This window comes from Bos taurus, chromosome 5, assembly GCF_002263795.3.
Source record: "Bos taurus isolate L1 Dominette 01449 registration number 42190680 breed Hereford chromosome 5, ARS-UCD2.0, whole genome shotgun sequence".
Taxonomy (NCBI): domain Eukaryota; kingdom Metazoa; phylum Chordata; class Mammalia; order Artiodactyla; family Bovidae; genus Bos; species Bos taurus.
In genome coordinates, this window is record NC_037332.1 from 41163464 (window position 1) to 41187611 (window position 24148).

The following is a 24148-nucleotide window of genomic DNA, read 5'->3' on the forward strand; positions in this document are numbered from 1 at the left end:
ATACTTTTCTATATGAATAACTGTGTTTCTTTGAATGACTAACAGCAACAACTGTTTTATTATTGCCTCACAGGTACTACAGTGCAACCATTCTGCAGATGTCTGGTGTCGAAGATGATAGACTTGCAATATGGCTGGCTTCCATTACAGCCTTCACAAATTTCATTTTCACACTTGTGGGTGTCTGGCTTGTTGAGAAAGTGGGCCGCAGGAAACTTACATTTGGTAGTTTAGCAGGTAAGTGTTGAAGAATTCAGTTATAAACTTCTCTAATGATAACAAATTAATCTTTTAAAATACAATACCATTACCACTTCTGATACAATTTTTGTAGCCATATAATAGAGTTTTTCTGTTCATATAATAGAGTTATAATAGAGGTCAAGAAGCAATAGTTAGAACTGGACATGAAACAACAGACTGGTTCCAAATCAGGAAAGGAGTATGTCAAGGCTGTATATGGTCACCCTGCTGATTTAACTTGTATGCAGAGTACATCATGCGAAATGCTAGGCTGGATAAAGCACAAGCTGGAATCAAGATTGCCAGGAGAAATATCAATAACCTCAGATATGCAGATGACACGACACTTACTGCAGAAAGCGAAGAACTTACAGAGCCTCTTGGTGAGAGTGAAAGAGGAGAGTGAAAAAGTTGGCTTAAAACTCAACGTTCAGAAAACTAAAATCATGGCCTCTGGTCTCATCACTTTGTGGCAAATAGATGGGGAAACAATGGAAACAGTGACAGACTTTATTTTGGGGGGCTCCAAAATCACTGCAGATGGTGACTGCAGCCATGACATTAAAAGATGCTTGCTCCTTAGAAGAAAAGTTACAACCAACCTAGACAGCATATTAAAAAGCAGAGACATTACTTTGCCAACAAAGGTCCTTCTAGTCAAAGATAGATGTGTGGTAGTAGTCACATGTGGATGTGAGAGTTAGACTATAAAGAAAGCTGAGCACCAAAGAATTGATGCTTTTGAACTGTGGTGTTAGAGAAGACTCTTGAGAGTCCCTTGTACAGCAAGGAGATCCTGTCCATCCTAAAGGAAATCAGTCCTGAATATTCATTGGAAGGACTGATGCTGAAGCTGAAATTCCAGTACTTTGGCCACCTGATGCAAAGAACTAACTCATTTGAAAAGAGCCTGATGCTGGGAAAGATTGAGGGTGGGAGAAGGGGATGACAGAGGATGAGATGGTTGTATGGCATCACTGACTCAATGGATGTGAGTTTGAGTAGGCTGCAGGAGTTGGTGATAGACAGGAAAGCCTGGCATGCTGCAGTCCATGCAGTCACAAAGAGTCGGACACAACTGAGCGACTGAACTGAACTGAATAGAGTTTTTCTGAAAAAAATTTTTAAATAAAAACTTTATTATGATATGTAACTAGAAATTAGAATTGTAGTCACAATTAGAGCCTACTGTGGGTAGCATTTTGCTGTTATTTTAAGTTTTACTCAAAGGTACAAAATGAAAAGCAAAGTTCTAACATATATTTTATTTTTAAGTTTGGGGTAATATGGAAATAAATTTGGAGCATTTTTTTTTTTCAAAGTTCTTTCAACAGTGAAACATTGGAATCATATAATTTCTTCACAAAGTTGGGACAGACTCTTTTAGTGTTTGAACAAGGCCTAAATCCTAGGGTAAATTCTGATTGATTTGGTATGTTTTCTGTGATAACTTAATAAGGAAAACACTTCTCACTTTAAAGTATCTTTTGTCTTTAAATCTTACCCGTTTTATTCATTATTTCTCTGATGCAAGGGCTTTTTCACTTGCCAAAATGATACCCTTCTCTGACACTGTCTTCACATGTTTGTATCAAAGAATTTTCTAATCTTTTTCAAATATACAAGCAGATTTCTACTTATCAATTAGCTATCTTTTAATTATTTCTTTGTAAGTTTACTTAGAGTAAGAATACATTTTTCAGTTAAAATATAAAGTTTCCAGGCCAGCATTAATTAAATTTTATTTTAACTAAATATAAGTAAAGCATTCATCCAATAGAACTGCTTCAAGTCACTTGTCCCAAATTTTGATGAGAAAATGCATTTAGGGTTTCATACTCAGTTATCAAGAATACATACTCCCTCTCACCCTTAACTCCAGAAGAAAGAGTAGAATGCATCCACCCTCTGTTTTTGCCTTGAGTGAAAGCTTTGAGCTGAATAATGTAAGTTGAAGTACAGTGTCAGAACTGAGAGGAAGGCAGGGGGAAGATTGATTAAAAGGCAAGGGGAAGAAAGGTAATTGCAACAGCCAATGTATACAGGGAAGCAGGAGGTAAGTGAGGAAAGGTGAGGGACAAGGGAAGGTTAAAAGCCATACATTTACAACCTAGTCAAGGAACCAGAATTGTTCAGGCCTGGAGAAAAAGACCACAGAGACACCAAATAGATCTCTTATTCTTGTAGATGGTAGATGTTATGAGGACATAGATTTTTTACTTAATATAAGAAAAATTTCATAATAATCAGACCTATGCAACAATAAATTGGGCTACCTCCTTAGGGTAGTAAGCTCTCAACAAAAGGATAGATGGCCATCAGGCAGTGATGTGCTAAAGACATTCCTGCAGTGGGTTGAAAATTGGATTTGCTGACTCCTGAAGTTCAGGTAAACTCTAAGAAGTGGTAATAGCTGCTTTGAAAATTTTTTAGTGGGCACACTTTCTTTTTGACAGGGCCTTAGTATACTGCTGCCTCAAGAGGCCTATTTTTTAAATAGAATTGTGGGTCTTAAATTTGGGATTTGGCTTTTGAGATTTTGAGAAAAATGGTGGTTTTGAGATGGGGAAAGTAGTTTTTCTAGCTGCCTCTATCCCTTTGTTTGTTGTATTCGAGGATTTTGAGTCATTATAGATACAAAGCCAGACTGGGTTTGAATTTTGTGACATTGAACAAGGCTCTATTTTCTCATCTATGAACAGGGATTAATTATAGTCCTTCATAGGTTTATAGTAAAGACTGAAGACATTAACACATGTATAGCATTTCAAACAGAACCTGACACAGACAGTAAAATGTTCAAAGAATTTTGCTATCACAGTATTGTTGCTGCCAAAGAGTGATTATTTATTGTTTTAACCATAATCCAGGAGCATTCCTGAACTCTTCTTCTGGATGTCATGTTTCACGCCTCCGTGTAAGTCCTCTTCCCCAGGGATTTTCAGAACCTATTGCTGACTAGTCAGAGAAAGTGAACTGAAGTGAAAGTCGCTCAGTCATGTCCAACTCTTTGCGATCCCAGGGACGATACAGTCTATTGAATTCTCCAGGCCAGAATATTGGAGTGGGTAGCTTTTCCCTTCTCCAGGGGATCTTCCCAACCCAGGAATCGAACTGCAGTTTCCTGCATTGCAGGCAGATTCTTAACCGATTGAGCTATCAGGGAATTTGAAAAAAAAAAAAAAAAGACTTGGGGGAAAAGACTAAGTTTCCAGGCACTCCCTTTATGAGTCAAAGGCAGTGGCAACCCACTCCAGTACTCTTGCCTGGAAAATCCCATGGACGGAGAAGCCTGGTAGGCTGCAGTCCATGGGATCGCTAGGAGCTGGACAAGACTGAACGACTTCACTTTCACTTTTCACTTTCATGCATTGGAAAAGGAAATGGCAACCCACTCCACTGTTCTTGCCTGGAGAATCCCAGGGACGGGGGAGCCTGGTGGGCTGCCGTCTACGGGGTTGCACAGAGTCGGACACGACTGAAGCGACTTAACAGCAGCAGCAGCAGCCTTTATGAGCAACCTGGACGCAGTTTTCTTTCCTGCTGAATGAAGGGATTGTCATTAAATTTGTAGTATTACAAGAAAGATCAGTTCTCTTAGCAAGCTTTGAAAATATTAAGTCAGGATACCACAGAATGTGCTACCTTTAAATTATTCATAGGTTATATATTTTGGATTTCTTTGTATAAAGAGTTTCTTTGGGCCTAAATACAGTTTATTTGTAGTACTTTTTAAAGACTGAGGACCTAAAATATTTTTAAGAATTTATTTATTTAGTTTTTTTTTTGTTTGTTTGTTTTTTAATGTAGCACAGGGAATTCCACTCAGCACTCTGTGGTTACCTAAATGGGAAGGAAATCCAAAACAGAGGGGACATATGTATACATATGGCTGATTCACTTTGTTATACAGCAGAAACTAATGTTACAGTATTTTAAAGCAACTATTGTTGTTGTTTAGTTACTAAGTTGTGTCCAACTCTTTGTGACCCTATGGATTATAGCCCACCAGGTCCCTCTGTGCATGGGATTTCCCAGTCAAGAATACTGGAATTGTTTGCCATTTCCTTCTCCAGGGGATCTTGCCAACCCAGAGATGGAACCCATGTCTCCTGCATCAGCAGGCAGATTCTTTCCATCTGAGCCACCAGGGAAGCTGCAAAGCAACTACACTCCAATCAAAATTTATGAGTAAATAAAGAAATAATAACATTTTTAAAGAAATTATTTTTACTTTTTTCACCATTTTTCACCTAATAAAATAAATCATAATATATTTAATATTCTACCAGTGCTAGTATTAGAACACTGTTCTATTTAAAATTTCTTAAATTAGCCTTGAATTTTTAAATCATTCCCTATTTTGTATTTTATTGATTTTTTTTTATATTGGGTGAAATTTAGTAAAAAAAAAAAATCAAAATAACTTTTTGAATAGGTACTTGTTCTTTAAAAATTACTATAAACAAACTGTATTTAGCTAGACCAGGACAAAGAAACTCTTTATACAAAGAAATATAAAATATATAGTCCATAAATAATGTTAAATTTAGGACATTTTGTGGTATTCTGACTTAATATTTTCAAAGCTTGCTAAGAGAACTGGTCTTTCTGGTAAGTATTACCAACTTAATGACAGCCTCTTGATCCTTTTAATAGAGGAAGGCTTATATCTATGTAATTTTGTTGCTTATAAATCAGAAAGCCAGAAACACTGTGTTATTTTCTGCCAGATATTTTGGTAGTGGAGTATTCCCTAAAATATCACTCACAGCTTGTCTTTATCAGAATTACCAAGAATACTTTAAATTGTGAATTCTTGGGGGCCCAACCCCCAATCTGCTAAATTGAAATCTCTGAAGATGAAGTCTGGAGCATGTGTAAGTGATACTTAAGCACAAAAAGTGTGTTCTGTTTGAGTCTTGGGTAAGGAAATTTTTAAAAAAAAATATCTACTAATAATACAGGCCCTTGTATCAGATCGTTAAGGTAACTTACTTCATCAGGTATTTTTGAGGATTCTATTTATCCAGCACACTACCTCCTATGGAGAACATTCTTATTAGGAAAATGATATCAGAATTCCAAAATGCAACAGTATAGTTGGCTAGGGAGGGACTCCTTTCTTATAATATAAAGAATGTGCCCAAACTTGCCATTACACTGGAAGAGATCCTTTCATACAAGGCCTTCCTGCACTGGACTCAATGAACCATTGAGTCCATTGACAACCATAGAACTGTTGAAAACTATAACAACTTTAAATGCCATTGAGTCACTGATAAAGCAGCTGTGATTTGTTAAGGGAGAGGAAATAGGTAGTTCAGGTAGTTTTAAGCCTTAAAGAGACATGTGCATATGATAGGACGAGGTGACCATTTTAAAATTTACTCCATAAATTAGGTCATTTAAGACACCATTCCCTTCCCTTAAGAAATTTATCATCTCATAAGATAAGAGTTTTTACTCTGTCACGGCTATCACAATCACCTATGAAATCATATTATCTGATCTCCATTTTATAGAAACTGATTCAGAGGTTGAGGCACATTCTAAACAGTTGCACTTTCAATAGGAAGCCAGGATTGAGAAATAAGACTATGATAAAAGTATGATACTGACTTTTAAAATATTTCCATCCATAGTAGGTCAAAATAGATTTGTGTTTAGGAAATGTAAACCTTCAACTAGGAACTTTATATATCCAAATGGTCTTTTCCCCAAATTTTGCAAGTTGGTTGGACTTTTTTGAGATGAATCCAAGAGATATAATATCTATACTGCAGAACTCTCATCTGGGATATTTCTCCCATACTAACTCACAACCTCAATTGAATAGTCTTAATGTGTTTTGTTATTTTCTTAGAAAATAGCCAACATTGCAAAAATCTGTAGTACTGTGAGATCTGCTCTATGCCAGGCACTAGAATTGAATATATGTTAATATGTGTTAGGTATACTATCTTAGTGGAGAAGGAAATGGCAACCCACTCCAGTGTTCTTGCCTGGAGAATCCCATGGATGGAGAAGCCTGGTAGGCTGCAGTCCATGGGGTTGCACAGAGTCGGACATGACTGAAGCGACTTGGCAGCAGAATACTATCTTAGAGTTTACAGTTTATCACAGAGACCAGTTATTTTAAGTAGTGCTATGAAAGAAGAGTTTCCTTTGCATCCTAAAATATCAATGTTTCCTTGTAGTACAATAATTAACATTTTTAGCTTTATAAAAATCTTTCAGATGTATTGTGATATTTAAAATTCACTGCAATTCTGCAGGATGAATATCACTAAGCCCCATTTTACAGCAGAAAAAATTGAATGTTGGAAAGGTTATGTGCATTGTCCAAGATCATGGAGTCAAGAAACAGCAGGATGAGAACTTAACCACCGTATCTAACTTGACATATCACCTCTGTATTAAACACAAACACTTCAACAATTATGTAATCTAGTTTCACTTTAACAGTGCTTCCCAAAGTTGTTCTTTTATCCATTTGAAAAATACCTTTCATCATTCTTAAATAACTTCTTCATTTATCTAATAGAAACTTTACTGCTACATAAATGACCACCCTGAGTTCCATATTTTAAACATATTGCCTCATTCAAGTAAATTATACAAACAAATGCATCCATATTTTCTTCTTTCTTCCCATGACCTTTTTTTTATCCTCACAATGGCTGGAACAATAGTCAGAAATTTGAAAACTTTCTTGTTTCCTGTCAGTTTTCTATAAAGGACTCAAAAATGAGTTTTTTAAGTGATATATATGTGTGTGTGTGTGTGTGTATTTTTAAGTGATTATATATATATATATAATGTTATATCTTTTTAAGTGATTTTATATATATATAATGTTATATCTTTTTAAGAGATTTTATATAAAATCACATTCTGTACCCTAAAATCAAAGACAAATATTCCACTTCCAAATGCCAACAGGAAAAAGAATTGAATGTATGTGTTATGTCATTTCTGGGATTTTTAAGTCTTTACAAAATGTTGCTCCTTTTTATGAAAAATTCTCTTTCACCTGTTTTTGAAATATTTAGTTACTTTTTAGTTTATTATTTGGATTGTACTTTGCCGACATTACTTTGCCAACAAAATTCTGTCTAGTCAAAGATATGATTTTTCCAGTTGTTATGTATGGATGTAAGAGTTAGACCACAAAGAAAGCAAAGCACCAAAGAACTGACGCTTTTTAACTGTGGTGTTGGAGTAGACTCTTAAGAGAGATCCAAGGAGATCCAACCAATCAATCCTAAAGGAAATCATCCCTGAATATTCATTGGAAGGACTGATGCTGAAGCTCCAATACTTTGGCCACCTGATGCAAAGAACTGACTCGCTGGAAAAGACCCTGATGCTGAGAAAGATTGAAGGCAGGAGGAGAAGTGGACGACAGAGGATGAGATGGTTGAATGGCATCACTGAGACGATGGACATGAGTTTGAGCAAGCTCAGGGAATTGGTGATGGACAGGGAGGCCTGGCTTGTTGCAGTCCATGGGGTCTTAGAGTCGGACACGACAGAATGACTGAACTATTACTACCATTTGGATTCTAGATGATCAAATAACATTAGAACAGTTTTGTTGGTAATGAAAGGAGCACTTGATATATATCTGTTGCCTTTTGTACTTCCTGGCATGTTAGGCACTCAATAATGTCAGTTATATTAATTCTTTTTGAGACTGTCAGCAGTCCAAAATTGTGTTTATTTAGAAAGTTATTACCAGTGCTTGGCTAACAGATGTATTTGATTTGAATTTCACTCTTCTCATTTCTCACAGTGAACATGCTAGTGAGTTTTTATGGCAATACTTGTGTATGAGGATCTTTTTTTTAATCCAATAAAGATATATCAAGCTATTTTTTTCAGAGAGATATCTTGTTAAACCCAGTCTGCTTTGAAAGAATGTTGTCAGCTCTTCTCTGATATAAAACTTCTTTTTTTTTTTTAGGTACCACTGTAGCCCTCATTATTCTTGCTTTGGGATTTCTGCTGTCAGCCCAAGTTTCTCCACCCATCACTTTTAAGCCAATACCTCCTTTAGGTCAGAACACTACTTGCACAAGATACAGGTGAGATTTTATAATGGTCCCCTTCCTTAACCTAATTTTGATAACTTCTTTGTTTACTTATAACTTTCCTAAAATATGAGAGATGAGTAGGAGCTTCCTAGGCATCCAGACTTAATGGTGGAAACACATGCTTCAGGAAAAGTGGGTTATTAGACACAATCTTGGTGATATTTCTCTGGAAATTGGAAGCATATATTGATACAGAATCTAAGCAGGAATACTGAAAAGCTATTTTATATCATATATGACTCAGTGACATCTACATTCTAAGTGAAATAAACTTTCATCAGAATTAAGCTTTTCCATGATGTACATATCTGATACACTTATCTGGATATTCTATCAGTTTCCATGATGTACATGTCTGATACAGTTTATTATCATTTGGATATTCTATCAGTTAATCTTTACCATGTTCCACAAGTATCCCTTCATTCATTTAAGCAGAAAAGAATTTTTCCTCTCATTAGTAGGGTTCTTGAAGAGCAATAGAAAGTGGGAAAAGGTGCTGGAAGAGTGTTTTAATCATCAGTTTCAGGTTTAATAACTTGTTAAGCAGTATACACCCCATGTGATAGATTAATAGATAGATAAATGGATGAATGGATACATCGGCTGACAGATGGACTGAAGAATGCACAATTGAATTAATTAAAAATTGAATGACTGAACAGGTCAATTAATAAATTTATCAGTAGAGTTCCACATTCCTTCGTGGTTGTGATTCCCTTTTAGGGCTTCTCAGGTAGCTCAGTAAGAATATGCCAGCTAATGCAGGAGACGTGGGTTCAGTCCCTGGGTTGGAAAGATCCCCTGAAGAAGGAAATAGCAACCATATCCAGTATTCTTGTCTGGGATATCCCATGGGTAGGGGAGCCTGGCGTGCTATAGGCCATGGGGTCACAAAAGAGTCGGGCATGACTTAGTGACTAAACAACAACAAACAACAAAGAGTTTCAACGTTTTTTACTTCATTTTAGTGGCTGGAAAGGCTAGCAACCCCTTTAAAATGTATGGATCGAATAGCTTTAAAAACAAAAAATGATATTTCTTCAGCCTCAACTAAACAGATGTAAGTCTTAAATCAAAGGGTAAATCATTTATTAAGTCAGGTACTCCTATATGAAATTAAAACATTACATTGATACACTAAATTCCACTTGGGATCACTTGGAGCTTCTCATTTAACAGAATTTATGGTGCCTTCTTACTACAACAGTGAGGAAGACATATGTAATTATGTCTTTCTGGTTGCAAATTGTGATATCCACTTGCCTTTGGAAATGAATGTTGTATATGTTTATCACTTTACTGTTTTTTGACAGTCTTTATGTTCTAAGGAAGATTTAAAGGTGTCTTAAAAGAAGTTAACCTTAACATAGACTATTTCTGTATATAGAGATTTTTATTCTTTGGATATCTGACCTCAACTGCTAGAAAGGTGGTAGACCATTGCTAGAATTCTGCATGCTCTACTTTTGTTTTTCTTGAAAGATATTTTTTTAAGTACAGTGTTTTTAGCTCAGTTACCTCTAACAAATTATTAAAAAACTACTATTGTTTGAGAAACATAGAATACTTTTTAGATTTGATGTCTGATTTAGATGCAGCAATTTAGATTGAGAAGATTGATACACTGTCAGGTCAACTAAAGGCAGAAATTCAGCCAGAGAATATGAATTAAAAAATTTTATGAAGTTCGATACAGAAAAGAAATAACTAAGTTTTTAATGATTTACATAATGAAATAGCTTTCCTGATATCAACTTTTAAAATTTCAATAAAAATATTTATTGCTGTAGTATAGTTCATTGCATGGCAATTTGTGATCATCAATCTATTAATCCCACCAATCCATCTAAATTGTTATCATCTACCTATCAATATAGGTAGGTGACAATAAAATATTTTCTTTCACCTACCAATTTAAGATAAAATTGTAGTGGAGTGAGAGAAGTGTACAATCTAATATTGTTCATATCACAAACCGATAAGTTTTTAAAAACAGAACCAAATTTTATATGTCTTCTAGGAGTCACTGAATATGCAAAGCAATTATTTCTCATATAGTTTCTTTAAGAGAAACATAGGTTTTGTGAGCAGTTGACAGTACTTATAGTATGTATGTATAGTCTGAATGATTTTATAAAATACATCTTCAGTCCCCTTACTGATTTTGTTATTGTTAAAAGTATCTATATACATTTCCCATTTCTTTACAATAAATATGAAAAATACAGTATACAGCATACATGAAAGTTATTAAGAGAGTAAATCCTGAGTTCTCATCACAAAAATGATTTGTTTCTTTAATTTTATGTATATAAGAGATGATGGATGTTTACTAAACATTGTGGTAATCATTTCATGATGTATATAAGTCAAATAATACTGTAAACCTTAAACTATGCAAATCTTTATACCAATTGCCTCTCAATAAGACTGGAAAAAAATTAAAATTAAAAAGAAGATAAAAATGAAACAGTCATGTTTGCATGACTTTAGGATGAGTGATTCTCATGCAGTAAATAAATACAGGTGGTATACTTTCCTCTTGGAATGATCTGTATAGGAAAACTGAGCAAAGAAAAAAGATTTAAAGGGAGAGATGGTTTAATCTTAAGAACACTGTGTATTATTGGTGGGAACGTAAATTTTTCTTCACTTTGGAAATTGATATACTTTTGCCTAGTAAAGGTTAAATGCATAGACCACTCGACTCAGCACTTCCACTTGAAGAAATCTATTGACATGGGTATGTAATGCCCTCTGACTCTATACTCTACTAGACTAGAGAAGATTTATGGAATTGAATGGTTCAAGAACAATGGTTGTTCTTTATTTTAATTCAAAAAGTGTTGATTGCATGGTGTCACTAGGTAGGTTAGAACCACAAACATTGTAGATTGGGGTGCACTAATGACTTCAAACCCAAGACATTGACTACCTTAAATAATTTCTAATAAGAATTTATGCTTTTAGAATTTTTAATTGATGATATTCTTTCCAAATCCTGGTTAGATTTTCTGAACCAAATGTATTAAATAACATCTTTCAGATCTACTTTCTGCAGTTAAAATTGTGTACAGTCACAGAGTGCCAACTAAGGCTTAGGAGAAATAACTCCAGTTGGGTTTATCATCTTAATCATTTATCTGTATAAGAATACACATGCATACACCAAATATGGCTTTTAGTTCCATGCTCTCAAATTACTAATAAACGTATTTTCTTATAAGAGCTATCCAAATTTGAGAATTCAAACCTTTCCTGAATAACATTTGCCTGAAATCTTTGACTTTTTATTATTTATAAGTATGATCTCAGTAGTGACTTCCCTAGTGGCTCAGAGATAAAGAACCTGGCTGCCAATCCAGGAGACCCGGTTTTGATCCCAGGATCGGGAAGATCCCCTGCAGGAGGGCATGGCAACCCTCCAGTATTCTTGCCTGGGGAATCCCATGGACAGAGGAACCTGGAAGGCTACAGTCCATCTGGTTGCAAAGTTAGACACAACTGAAGCAACTGAGCACAGCACACAGCACGTGATCTCGGTATATTCAAATCACTGTCAAAAACCCTCAAAGTAAACAGATGTTTCTTAAAGTATACAGCTATAGAATTGCAGATACTCTCACCCTAGGGCTTTCATTCACATTGCCACTCATTCATTCATGCATGCATGCGTGCATTTAAAAAATATTTTGGAGCACATACTCATAGGATTGTATAAGGATGAGTTAATATATAGAAAGCACCTAAAGCAGTTCTTAGCACATAAAAAGCACCCAATAAATATAACCATTGTTAACATTAATAAAACCTATAATAAAATATGACATTATGATAATGAGTAGAAGTCTTTCCCATCTTTTGAAGAAGAAGAGTTTTAAGCAGGGTAGTGACTTGACCAAATTTTCTATTCTCAACTTTCTCTCTGGGGCACAGAGGGCACATGTTGATATGAGGAGACTAATTATTAAAATTACCTATGAGAGAAATTAGTAGTTGCCTGGACTATGGTGGTGATGCTCAAGATAAGCAGGTAAACAGATTCTAGATAAATCTAAGAGAAAAATCAACAGGAATCAAAAATAGGAAATTGATTAACTATCAGCAACCAGATAGAACAGATCATAGAAGTCAGTTGGGGTAATTAAAGGAGAAAGTTACAAGAAGGACTGTGCTTCTAATTTATGGCTCGTTTTCCTATTAGTATTTTTCAACTGAGAATCTTACCTAGAACCATCTGATGTTGTTGTTCAGTCACTCAGTCGTGACCAACTCTTTGTGACTCCATGGACTGCAGCGTACCATGCTTCCTTGTCCTTCATCATCTCCCAGAGCATGCTCAAACTCATATCCATTGTGTCAGTGATGCCATCTAACCGTCTCATCCTCTGTCCTCCCCTCTCCTCCTGCCTTCAATCTTTCCTAGCGTCGGGGTCTTTTTTTAATGAGTCAGCTTTTATCAGATTGCCAAAGTGTTGGAGCTTCAGCTTCAGCATTAGTTCTTCCAATGAATATTCAGGATTGATTTCCTTTAGGATTGACTGGTTTGATCTCCTTGCAATCCAAGGAGCTCACAAGAGTCTTCTCCAACACAATAGCCTAAAAGCATCAATTATTCAGTACTCAGCCTTCTTTATAGTCCAGCTCTCACATCTATACGTGACTACTGGAAAAACCATAGCTTTGATTAGATGGACCTTTGTAGGCAAAGTAATGTCTCTGTTTTTTAATATGCTGTCTAGGTTGGTCATAGCTTTTATTCCAAGGAGCAAGTGTCTTTTAATTACATGGCTAAGGTCACCATCTGCAGTGATTTGGGAGCCCCCAAAAATAAAGTCTCTCACTGTTTCCATTGTTTCCCCATCTATTTGCCATGAAGTGATGGGATTGGATTCCATGATCTTTGTCTTTTGAATGTTGAGTTTTAAGACAGCTTTTTCACTCTCCTCTTTCACCTTCATCAAGAAGCTCTTTGCCGTAAGGGTGGTGTCATCTGCATATCTGAGGTTATTGATATTTCTCCTGGCAATCTTGATTCCAGCTTGTGCTTCATCCAGCCCAGCATTTCACATGATGTACTCTGTATATAGGTTAAATAAGCAGGGTAACAATATACTGCCTTGACATACTCCTTTCCCAATTTTGAACCAGTCCGTTGTTTCATGTCCGGTTCTATCTGAGAAAGTACATTCCTCACCCCCATAGATCTGCCTCACCAGGACAGTGGAGAGTAAGTGCTTCAAGTACATCTTCCATTAAGAACCACTTCAGTTTCTTTTTTTTTTTTTTTAACTGCTTAACTGCCAGCTTTCTTTCATCCCTTTTTTTTCCTTCATGAACATTATTAAATGAAGAGTACAAAAATAATGTGGCTGTTTTTCTGTAGAGTAACATTTTCATGTTTCTGTCTCTAAATGAGGTTTCCAGACATCCAAGTTGACATAGTATTCTTTCATTTATAGACCTCCCTATGTTTGTGACACTAGTTTTCATAAACTGTATTATGCCTAACTAACTATAATTAGTTTGGCATAATAATACTAATTATAATTAATGTCTTCAAAGTTCACTTATAATAAAAATAATTTTGCATTCATTTCATTTTTTTTCTCCATTAGCCAACCTTGAGTGATTGAGCACATGTTATTGGCATTAGCACTGAGGCTGTTAGATTCAATCATAAAACTTTCATATGACCTAGAAATGTATAGCAACCTTATTAGCCCCTATTTTTTTTTAGCATTTGGCATATTCCTGAGTGATAATGTGTTTGTTTCCAGTAATTTTTAGCAACTTGACAATGAATATAGTGTTATACTATGAGTGAGACTTATTGTTTGTTGACTTTTATTTTCTAAAACTTACTGATTTCCTTTAAAATTTGCATATTTTATTTTTTTGGTCTGATGATACAGCTTAATAGGCCTTGAGGTTAATATTAAGTAAAACTACAGTAGAAAATATGCTGTATCTGTTGAATAATATCCACACTTATTTCAGATAATGATAATTGTAATTAAATTGGTAGAAAAGAAAAATGAGATTTGAAACAAAAAGCCTGTATAACCTTATCATATATCTGTATCTCCAAGTAATCGCATATGTCTTATGCTAGCACTTAAATAACCCAATACGAAATTTGACATCTGGATAGAAGGATGATAGAATAGATTCTTGGAGGAAGTTAACCACTTATGGGACATAATTATTGAGTTCTTCATGACCTTTTTACCTTGAAGCCTGTATTTTCAGTCAAGGACCTGCAAAGCCACCACAATGGCAATATCCCATACTTAAATCCTATTTGTTTTCCACAATCATGAAGTGCTTCTTGGGAAGCCTTAAAGACAAAAACAAGGCTATTTTATTTTAGGATTGCAAAGACTGGGAGAAGAGCATTCCAGGAAGAGGGAACATATGTGTACAGGCCCTAAGCATGGAGTATGGATTCTTCAAGGAACTTACCCATGAGCAAGAGAACAGTACAAAAATAGACTTGATGGCAGGTCATGACAGACCATACTGGGACCCTCAAAAGCCATGAGAATTTTAGACATCATTTTAGAATACTGAGAAGCCTTTAAAGATTGATAAGAATGACTTAATCAGACTTGTGTTTCTAAAAGATCACTCTTGCTGCTTAGGAGAATTGATTAGGGAAGGACAAAGGGTGATGAGTGGAGATCAGATGAAAGAAATTGGAAGCCTAGGCAAGAAATAATGCAGCCTTGACAGTGGTAGTGGAGACTCAAGAGATTTGGGGGCTGTGGGCCCCAAACAGTGTAACAGTGTAACAGGCTGGATAATCAGATGGATGATAGACAAGAACAAAGACTCTGCACATGGTTAAGATAGTAACCAGGGAACAGGAGTCTGGAGCTGTAAAATCTCCCTGTAGCTCACTTCTTAGAATACAGTTTCAAGGATGCAAATCAGAAGAGCCTTTCCCTTGCTTTCCAGTTAAGTTCAGCAGTCCTGTAAAAAGAACAGTATTTGATGTCACTTACACTTTTATTTGAAATGTCATTTTTCCTCCCTGTTGAACTCAAAAGACTTTTGAGAAAAGCTCTTTTGCATTTATCCATTTAGGTCTGAAGTAAAGGGGGAAGAAGTAAAGGGAAAGAAGTAAAGGGGAAAAGTTGTGTGTCTCTGAAATTTAGAAGGATTTTTATTCTTATTCTAGAGCTCTGATCATTACAATGAATAAATAAAATCAACCTGGAATTCTGTTCACATTTCAAGTCAGTCCACTCTAGAATATTATCCCGATTTTGTCCTATATTTCAAAAGGGAATACATTATCCAGTACTGTGACAGTAATAGACCATAGTCATAACCTCTGGCATATTTCCTTATAATAAAAACCAAGAAAACTACAAATAAAATAAGTACTAGATAAGATTTATAAAAAACTTAACTGTTCTCTAAATAAATAAGCTCAAGATCACCTTCTTGTAAATCATGATACTGAACAAATGATGAAAACCGTTTAGGTATTAACTTTAAATATTAAATGTTATATTTAATATTTGTTGAATGGAGGTATTTTTCCATCATGCTGTGAAAGCATGTTACATAGCTCCTAATGTTTTCCCTGAGGTTGAAAAATGCCTATTGGCATTTTTCTGGACCAACCTTTTAATTTAATTTAATTTTTTTAAACCAAGTATAGCAACCTGATTAAAAGAATATCATCAGTGAGTGTAACTTTGGAAACTATTATTGTAGGTGGCTGGGTGGCTAGGTGAGTGAATGGGTGGATAGATGGTTTCAAAAGAAGGTAGATGATGCTGACTAAAGGAAGATTTTTAGTATAATTTTTATTATAGAATTTAGATATATGTGCTAGAAATTTTGGCTACATTTTGTTGCTACTAGAGCGTTGATAGTTTAGGAAATTTTCTTCCAAATGCATCACCTTTACTTCTGCAGTGTGATCAGTAGTACCTCTTGCAGCTATGCTAGCAGACACAGCAGCATAGACATGAAGATCTCTGGGCATACAGCAAGACTTTGTTTAGGTAATGTGTCCATGAAGTTTTTAGATTGTTACATGGTTGTAGTACCAAGAGAAGGTTTTCCTAATATAAGTAACTCAGTTACAAAATAAGATAGTATGACACATGCCTCTAGGACTATTAACATCTGGGTTATATGGTGAATAGGGCTACCCACTCCAGTATTCTTGCCTGGAAAATTCCATGGACAGAGAGAAGCCAGGTGGGCTACAGTCCAGGGAGTCACAAAGAGTCGGACCCGGGTGGGGTCGCAAAGAGCAGCTAACACTATATGGTGAATAAATTAGAAGACTAGAAAAAATGATATCATGTGTTTGAAACAATCTGGTTTTAGAAGCAGAGAAGCAGAAATTTATTCTTGTATAATTCTATACGGTTTAGCAAATCAAAGAATACAGCACTTTAGGACAATATGTGTACACATTTGTAATAAGTTTATTCATTTAAGAAACATTTTTGAGATCAGTAAGTCAGGGAATATTAAGATTAAAGGAGAAAAAAGAACCCTTTCTCCACATACAGCTTACAGCTAGGAGGGAGAAAGATACCAATAAATAATGGCAAAGCAGTATGATAAAAGTTGATATATGTATCAGCATGCCTGATTGTGACATCACCTCTCCCAGGGCTATCACACAAGGCTTCACACATGAGAGCTCTTAACCACACATTATTCTGGATCCCTTCTTAGAGTCATGCTTTTAAACTGCATAAAATAAATTACATAGCAGTTCAAAGAAAATCAATAATATTGAAATATGGGTGCCAAATTATTTTCCAAATAAGCTTATTATATAGTAATCCATGTCCTTCTTTATTAATATATTAAATAACAGATCTAATGCAGAGCTAATGCCATTGTTTCAAAACCATGGAGAATGTATGAATTTTGGAGAATTTGAAAATGGTATTTTGAAATTTCTGCAACTACTATAGTAGGATGTAAAATGCATGTGATTTCTATTGTTCTCAGTGGTTTACTGCCTAATTTCATAATTGAAGGAAATGCTAAATTTCAGTTAAAGGTTAATGAATTACAGATATAGTTTTTTGGTTTTTTTTTTCCCATCTGCACTTAAAAGCTCTATGTTAAGAACCCCTCATGTAGGAGTGAGCTTGATTTAATTTTTCAAGCATGAGTAGGACTGAGTAGGATTGTCTCAGACCAATAAAAGTGGAAAAGCCTCCAAGGGCATGAGAGCAACCTGTGCAAAGACATAGATGTGAAACAGATTTGCTTTTCAGGAATTCTTATAAAGTTTGCTGCCACTGGGGAAAGGAGTACCAGTCACAAGATGAGGCAGAAGTAAAGGCAGGGCCTTATATACTAGGTGAAAACAGGTGGTAGAGGGAAACCATTCAGCAGCACCAGATAGGGGAGTAACATCATCAAATTCAAGTTTACGAAGAGTTTTCTGCACGGATTTTAAAGCACAGTAAATATGAACGAGTTCCATTCGAAAAACACATTCACAAGTCTAATTTGTATGTGTAAGTCCTACAAAGTTAGCCTAGGTACCAAACTACACAATCAGCTATATAGTATTGTACTATAATATGTTTATAGACTTTTCACACAAATGATACATAAAAACAAACACACAAAAAGCATTTTTAATCTTACAGACAGTACCTTGAAAAGTACAGTAGTACAGTTCAGTACAGTAGCTGGTATACAGGAACTGGCATAAAGTAAAGAGGCAAGAAGAGTTACTGACTGTAGGAGGGAAAGGATGTGGGAGATGGTGGAGCTGAAGGATCATCAGCAACAGCAGAAGGAGAGCAAGCTGCAGTTTCACTCATGCCTGATGTTGATGGGAATGGATGTTTGTGTCTTTGAAATTTCCCAACTCGAAGGTTTGTATATAGGGGACTTGCTGAATGTATTGGAAGGAGGAGACTCTGGCAGCCCCAGAGAGAGATAACAGAGTCTGAAGTTACTGCATGATGGTTATCTTGAAGACAAAACTATCTGTGGAGATAGGATTAGGAGTAGACTGGTTTAATATTAAAGAGAAAGGATTGCAAAAAGGTGTTTGGACAGTTCAGCTTTATAGATATCAGTGTAGCTTAAGTGACCCCAGGTGATATACCAAGGGAGATAGATGGAGCATAATTCCAACAATAATAGCTATTATTATTTTAAAATTATAATAGTTTCCATTAATTCTTTACTATATATATAGACATCTTTGCTCATCCTTTTTGAATATTATCCCATGTTATCATCAAACTTCCCTAAGAGAAAGATACTAGTGTCTAATTTTGCAGATAAGAAAATAAGGCTCAGAGAGTTTACATAACCAGCCTTGAGTGATGTAACTAGTAGACTGCAGAGCCACCTTGTTCCCTACATACTCTCTCTGCTTAGTCCACTCATGGCCTCATGGCATTTTTCTCCATGTGCATCTGAATTGCATAGTTAACAGTGAGTATGTTTGTGAAAACCTATTACTCCTTGACAGTTAGCATTGATCATTATGTGAATTCTATGGTAATTTCATCGTGGAATAAAATCTTTGGAAATGATGTACATTACGACCAACTTGCAGGTAGATAATAAAGTACCCTTCACAGAGGTTAAAAATGCACTGCTCATTTTTATCATTATCAGTAAATCATAAAGACATTGCCAGTAGCCCAGATGAGAGTTAGAATTTAATTTTTTAAGTTTCTTTTTCTTTCTTTTGTTTGATTTTGAGTTTTATATGGTAAGGCTATGCTGATGAGTCTTATTAAATCAGGAATAAAAATTATTTCATGACAGAACCTATTAACATTTCTAGTTCATTTTGAAAGCAAAGGAAACCTTTATCTAAATTAGTATTTATATAAATGTTAAATTTTGTGGAACCTAAATGTTTATTTCTTTCTGATTTTTTGTTTTTACCATTGTGAGATTGATTTGTGACTGTGTTGGTTAAGTATCTTCACAGAAGTTTAGTTAAATAATAAACTTATGAAATTTAAGGTAGTAGTTTATCCCTCAAAACAGCAGATCCTTTAATTCTTGGCCTGTGTAATCAAATTCAGCAAGAATGTATATTATTCTTATTCATATATATATACAATTATGTATTGTATTTTTATAAAAACCACAATTAAATGAACATATAAATTCTTGGCAGTTAGCATGTATTATTTACACAGATACAATCCTTTACCTTTATTTTCATCTTTCATATCACATAAGTGTGTGTGTGCTTATGTGATGGCTTGCTATAAATTATAAAAATAAACAAGAAATCTAAACAGGCTAAATTAATATTGCTGCTTTTTGTCTTGCAAATATGTGTACCCAAATGGTCTTCCATTTTTATGCAAATAGAGAGTGCCATTTTCAGTTCAGCTACAGAAGAATTTCAAGAGGGGTTAAGAGTGTTGTACTTCTTAAAATATCTATTCTACTAATATCTATAGGCCACCTTATTTTACTTAATACCTAGATTGTTGAAAAATATGTCCTTGCAGTAGAACTCAGAATTTTAAAGAGCCATTTATATAACTCCTTATTATAGAAGGTAATAAGTAATAACTTCTTATTATAGAAGGCTTCCCAAAGCTGGGCAGTAAGGAACTGGTTGGAATTAGATGGGATAAGGGGAAGAAGATAGCATCCAGGACAGAGAGAATAATATGTGTGCAGAAACAGGAGGAAGCTTACTGTTGTCTACCAACTACAAGGATAGTTATCTTCTAGTTTCAGATACTCAGTTTCACAGAATTCATATTTTCCACTTTGATGAACTATGTGCCTCATACAACTAGTGTTTTGGAGATGCTCTGAGGAATGATAGTGTTAATTTCTGGTGTGAGGGTTCTAGCAATAAGAGAAATGGCTTAACCCAGGAAGAGGGGTGTTTCCTGAGGGTTCTTAAAACTGTTTATGTTAGGCTTAGCAGAGCTGCATCAGTTCTCCAATTCAGACAGTATACAACTCTCTTCTGTCCCTTTCCCTTTCTTTTCAAAGCAGAGGGACTCACTTGCCCGTCAAGATCAGCATCACCAGTGAGTGTCAGTTCCCAGGGCCTGGCCCAATCCCCCTCCCATCCCCTGCTGTTGTTAGGTAGGCATGTGGAGAGCTTTACCAGGACTCACCTGAGTTTGCAGAAAAGAACAGCCAAGACCCTGCCCATGGTAATCTCTGTTGTGGAGGCTGAGGAGCATAGAGACTTCCCAGCCCCCACCAGCCTTGACAGTGGCTGCTCCAGGTGTCTGTCAGAGACTAATCCAGAAGTTCAAAGAACTGGGGCTTTCCAACCATCTGTGGCAGAGGGCATTCCCTAGGGAAGGCTCTGTCACAGATACCTCTCATGCTTTCAGCTATTGAATTTCAGAGAAATTTTCAGAAATGGGGTGCTGCCTATAATTTCTCTCAGAATTTAAATTATAAGAAGTCATATGTAGAGGTAAAAAGGATATTGGATTCTCTCATTAAAAAATAATATGTGATATATTAAGAATATTATTATCAGATTTGGATGCTACAGAGATCACCCTGGGCAGTAAGGTGGAGATGTACAAGAGCAAACTTTGGGGTCTAAATTGAGACCTGAAATGAAGGGAAAGGCTCTTGTCAGGTACTAGTGACTGGAACAACTTGTGATGTTATTTACAAGTTAGTGTTGCTTAACTGCCCAGCTTCTGTGGCTTGTATTCCCAAATGGAAATTTGTAACTTGAAAGGAGGAATTATATTTTATGTTTTTTTTTTCTTTCAGTTTTTTTGCTTTGCTCTGTTTTTTTTTCAATTTCCTCTCTACTTTCTTCCCTATATATCTAGCAACCATCATGTCTTATACAGTGTATTTGTTTAGTGATTTAACAAAACCCTGAAACATATGTTTGCATGACTGTAGTGTTAATTTACATTTTTCCTATGTAACTGCAATAATTACATAAACTGATTTGAAATTCAGTAAGAAATTTCTCTGTCAATGTTATGCCTAACTCAGTTAATTCAAGGTTTTCAAAAGAATCCCTTGTAGTACTCTGTAAACCTCTCTTCAGGCCTGGTGACTTCAGTCAGTCCAGTTCGGTTCTGTCACGTCCGACTCTTTGTGACCCTATGGACTGCAGCACTCCAGGCCTCCCTGTCCATCGCTAACTCCCGGAGTTTACTCAAACTCATTTCTATTGAGTCGGTGATGCCATCCAGTCATCTCATTCTCTGTCCCCTTCTCCTGCTGCCTTCAATCTTTCCCAGCATCAGGGTCTTTTCCAAGGAGTCAGTTCTTCCCATCAGGTGGCCAAAGTATTGGAGTTTCACCATCAGCCCTTCCAATGAATACTCAGGACTGATTTCCTTTAGAATGGACCAGTTGGATCTCCTTGCAGTCCAAGGGACACTCAAGAGTCTTCTTCAACACCAAAGTTCAAAAGCATCTATTCTTCAGCACTCAGCTTTCTTTATAGTCCAACTCTCACATCCATACATGACTACTGGAAAAACCATAGCTGTGACTAGACAGACTTTTGTTGGCAAATAAATGTCTCTGCTTTTTGATATGCTGTCTAGGTTGGTCATAACTTTTCTTCCAAGGAGCAAGTGTCTTTTAATTTTATTGCTGCAGTCACCATCTGCAGTGATTTTGGAGCCCCCAAAATAAAGTCTATCACTGTTTCCACTGTCTCCCCATCTATTTGCCTTGAAGTGATGGGACCAGATGCCATGATCTTAGTTTTCTGAATGTTGAGCTTTAAGCCAACGTTGTCACTCTCCTGTTTCACTTTCATCAAGAGGCTCTTTAGTTCTTCTTAGTTTTCTGTCGTAAGTGTGGTGTCATCTGCATATCTGAGGTTATTGATATTTCTCCCGGCAATCTTGATTCCAGCTTGTGCTTCTTCCATCCCAGCGTTTCTCATGATGTACTCTGCACATAAGTTAAATAAGCAGGGTGACAATATACAGCCTTGACGTACTCCTTTCCCTATTTGGAATCAGTCTGTTGTTCTATGTCCAGTTCTAACTGTTGCTTCCTGACCTGCATACAGATTTCTCAAGAGGCAGGTAAGGTGGTCTGGTATTCTCATTTCTTTAAGAAGTTTCCACAGTTTGTTGTGATCCACACAGTCAAAGGCTTTGGCCTTTAGTCAAAGGCTTTAGTCAATAAAGCAGAAATAGATGTCTTTCTGGAATTCTCTTGCTTTTTCAATGACCCAATGGGTGTTGGCAATTTGATCTCTGGTTCCTCTGCCTTTTCTAAATCCAGCTTGAACATCTGGAAATTCATGGTTCACGTACTGTTGAAGCCTGGCTTGGAGAATACTGAGCATTACTTTACTAGTGTGTGAGATGAGTGCAATTGTGTGGTTGTTTGAGCATTCTTTGGGATTGCCTTTCTTTGGGGTTGGAATGAAAACTGACCTTTTTCCGTCCTGTGGCCACTGCTGAGTTTTCCAAATTTGCTGAAATATTGAGTGCAGTGCTTTCACAGCATCATCTTTTAGGATTTGCAATAGCTCACCTGAAATTCCATCACCTCAACTAGCTTTTTTTGTAGTGATGCTTCCTAAGGCCTACTTGACTTCGCATTCCAGGATGTCTGGCTCTAGGTTGGTGATCACACCATCATGATTACCTGAGTCATGAAGATCTTTTTTGTATAGTTCTTCTGTGTATTCTTCCCACCTCTTCTTAATATCTTCTGCTTCTGTTAGGTCACACCATTTCTGTCCTTTATTGTGCCCATCTTTGCATGAAATGTTCCCTATGTATGTCTAATTTTCTTGAAGAGATCTGTAGACTTTCCCATTCTATGGTTTTCCTCTATTTCTTTGCATTGATCTCCGAGGAAGGCTTTCTTATCTCTCCTTGCTATTCTTTGGAACTCTGCATTCAAATGGGTAACACAGATATTCAGATATAACACAGATATTCCAATGGATAACACAGATAATGCTTCATTTCCATTTGATTAGATTCTTCCACTGAGATTTTAGCACTTATTTGTTTAGTCAGGATAAAATCAGTTTGAACTGAGTTATTAAGGAAAATGAAAAGACAGGAATCTAACCAGTTTAAATGAAAGAGACTAAAGTGAATTTATATATCAACTATCATATTTGAATGAATTATATATATGAATAACAAAACAGGAGAAAAATGCCCTTCTGAGAGAATATTTTTTAAAGTAATTAGAACTTTGAAATCTAACCAGGAAAGAGAAAAGTGTCATAGCCATATAATTCTGGAAGTAATTTAGGATCTACAAGATCTTTGAAGACTAAAGTAGTAAAAGATAAAGACAACAAATTGAACATACCCTGGAAAAAAGTAAGAAATTTACCTGTAAGTGAAACTCAAATAAATGAATCTTTGAGACTTCAAGAGAGACACACATGGTAATTATTCTGTCAGAGAAACTGGAGCAACAGAAATTTTAACACTAAAAAAAGAAGCTTAATTGCTCTATTACCCTATAAGGAAGAGTCATAGAAGAACAATTAGCCATGTCTATCAGAGAAGTGCTGAGGTAAAATATATGTGCTCATGAACACCTCAAAAAATGGGATCACAAAGCAAAATAACCAGGATAACCTGGAGCCCTCAAAGTCATCGAACCCTAGTCTTACAGATAAGAGGCCAGCCATGGAGGCTTAGTCATTCTGGGGTGAATGTTATTAACTGGGTGAAGCACTAACTCTTTGAGAGTTTTAGGTCACCTCTCATGTTATTTTCAAGTTACTTTCAAGTTATTTAAATGACTTGAGGGAACCAGCAGGCTTGGTAAATGCCCCATTCACCACTGGACATTGACTGCATCGCCAAGGAGATCCAGAATTA

At 35.9% G+C, this 24148-nt stretch overlaps 1 protein-coding gene across 1 annotated transcript in view; it reads left to right on the forward strand.

Annotated features, from left to right (window-relative positions):
- The window catches only part of SLC2A13 (solute carrier family 2 member 13), a 518890-nt gene that overhangs the window by 350616 nt on the left and 144126 nt on the right, over positions 1-24148 (forward strand). Inside the window, exons 5-6 of the mRNA NM_001192963.1 lie at positions 74-237; positions 8213-8333. Coding sequence (NP_001179892.1) covers positions 74-237; positions 8213-8333 — 285 coding nt within the window. The remainder of the gene's footprint in view (positions 1-73; positions 238-8212; positions 8334-24148) is intronic.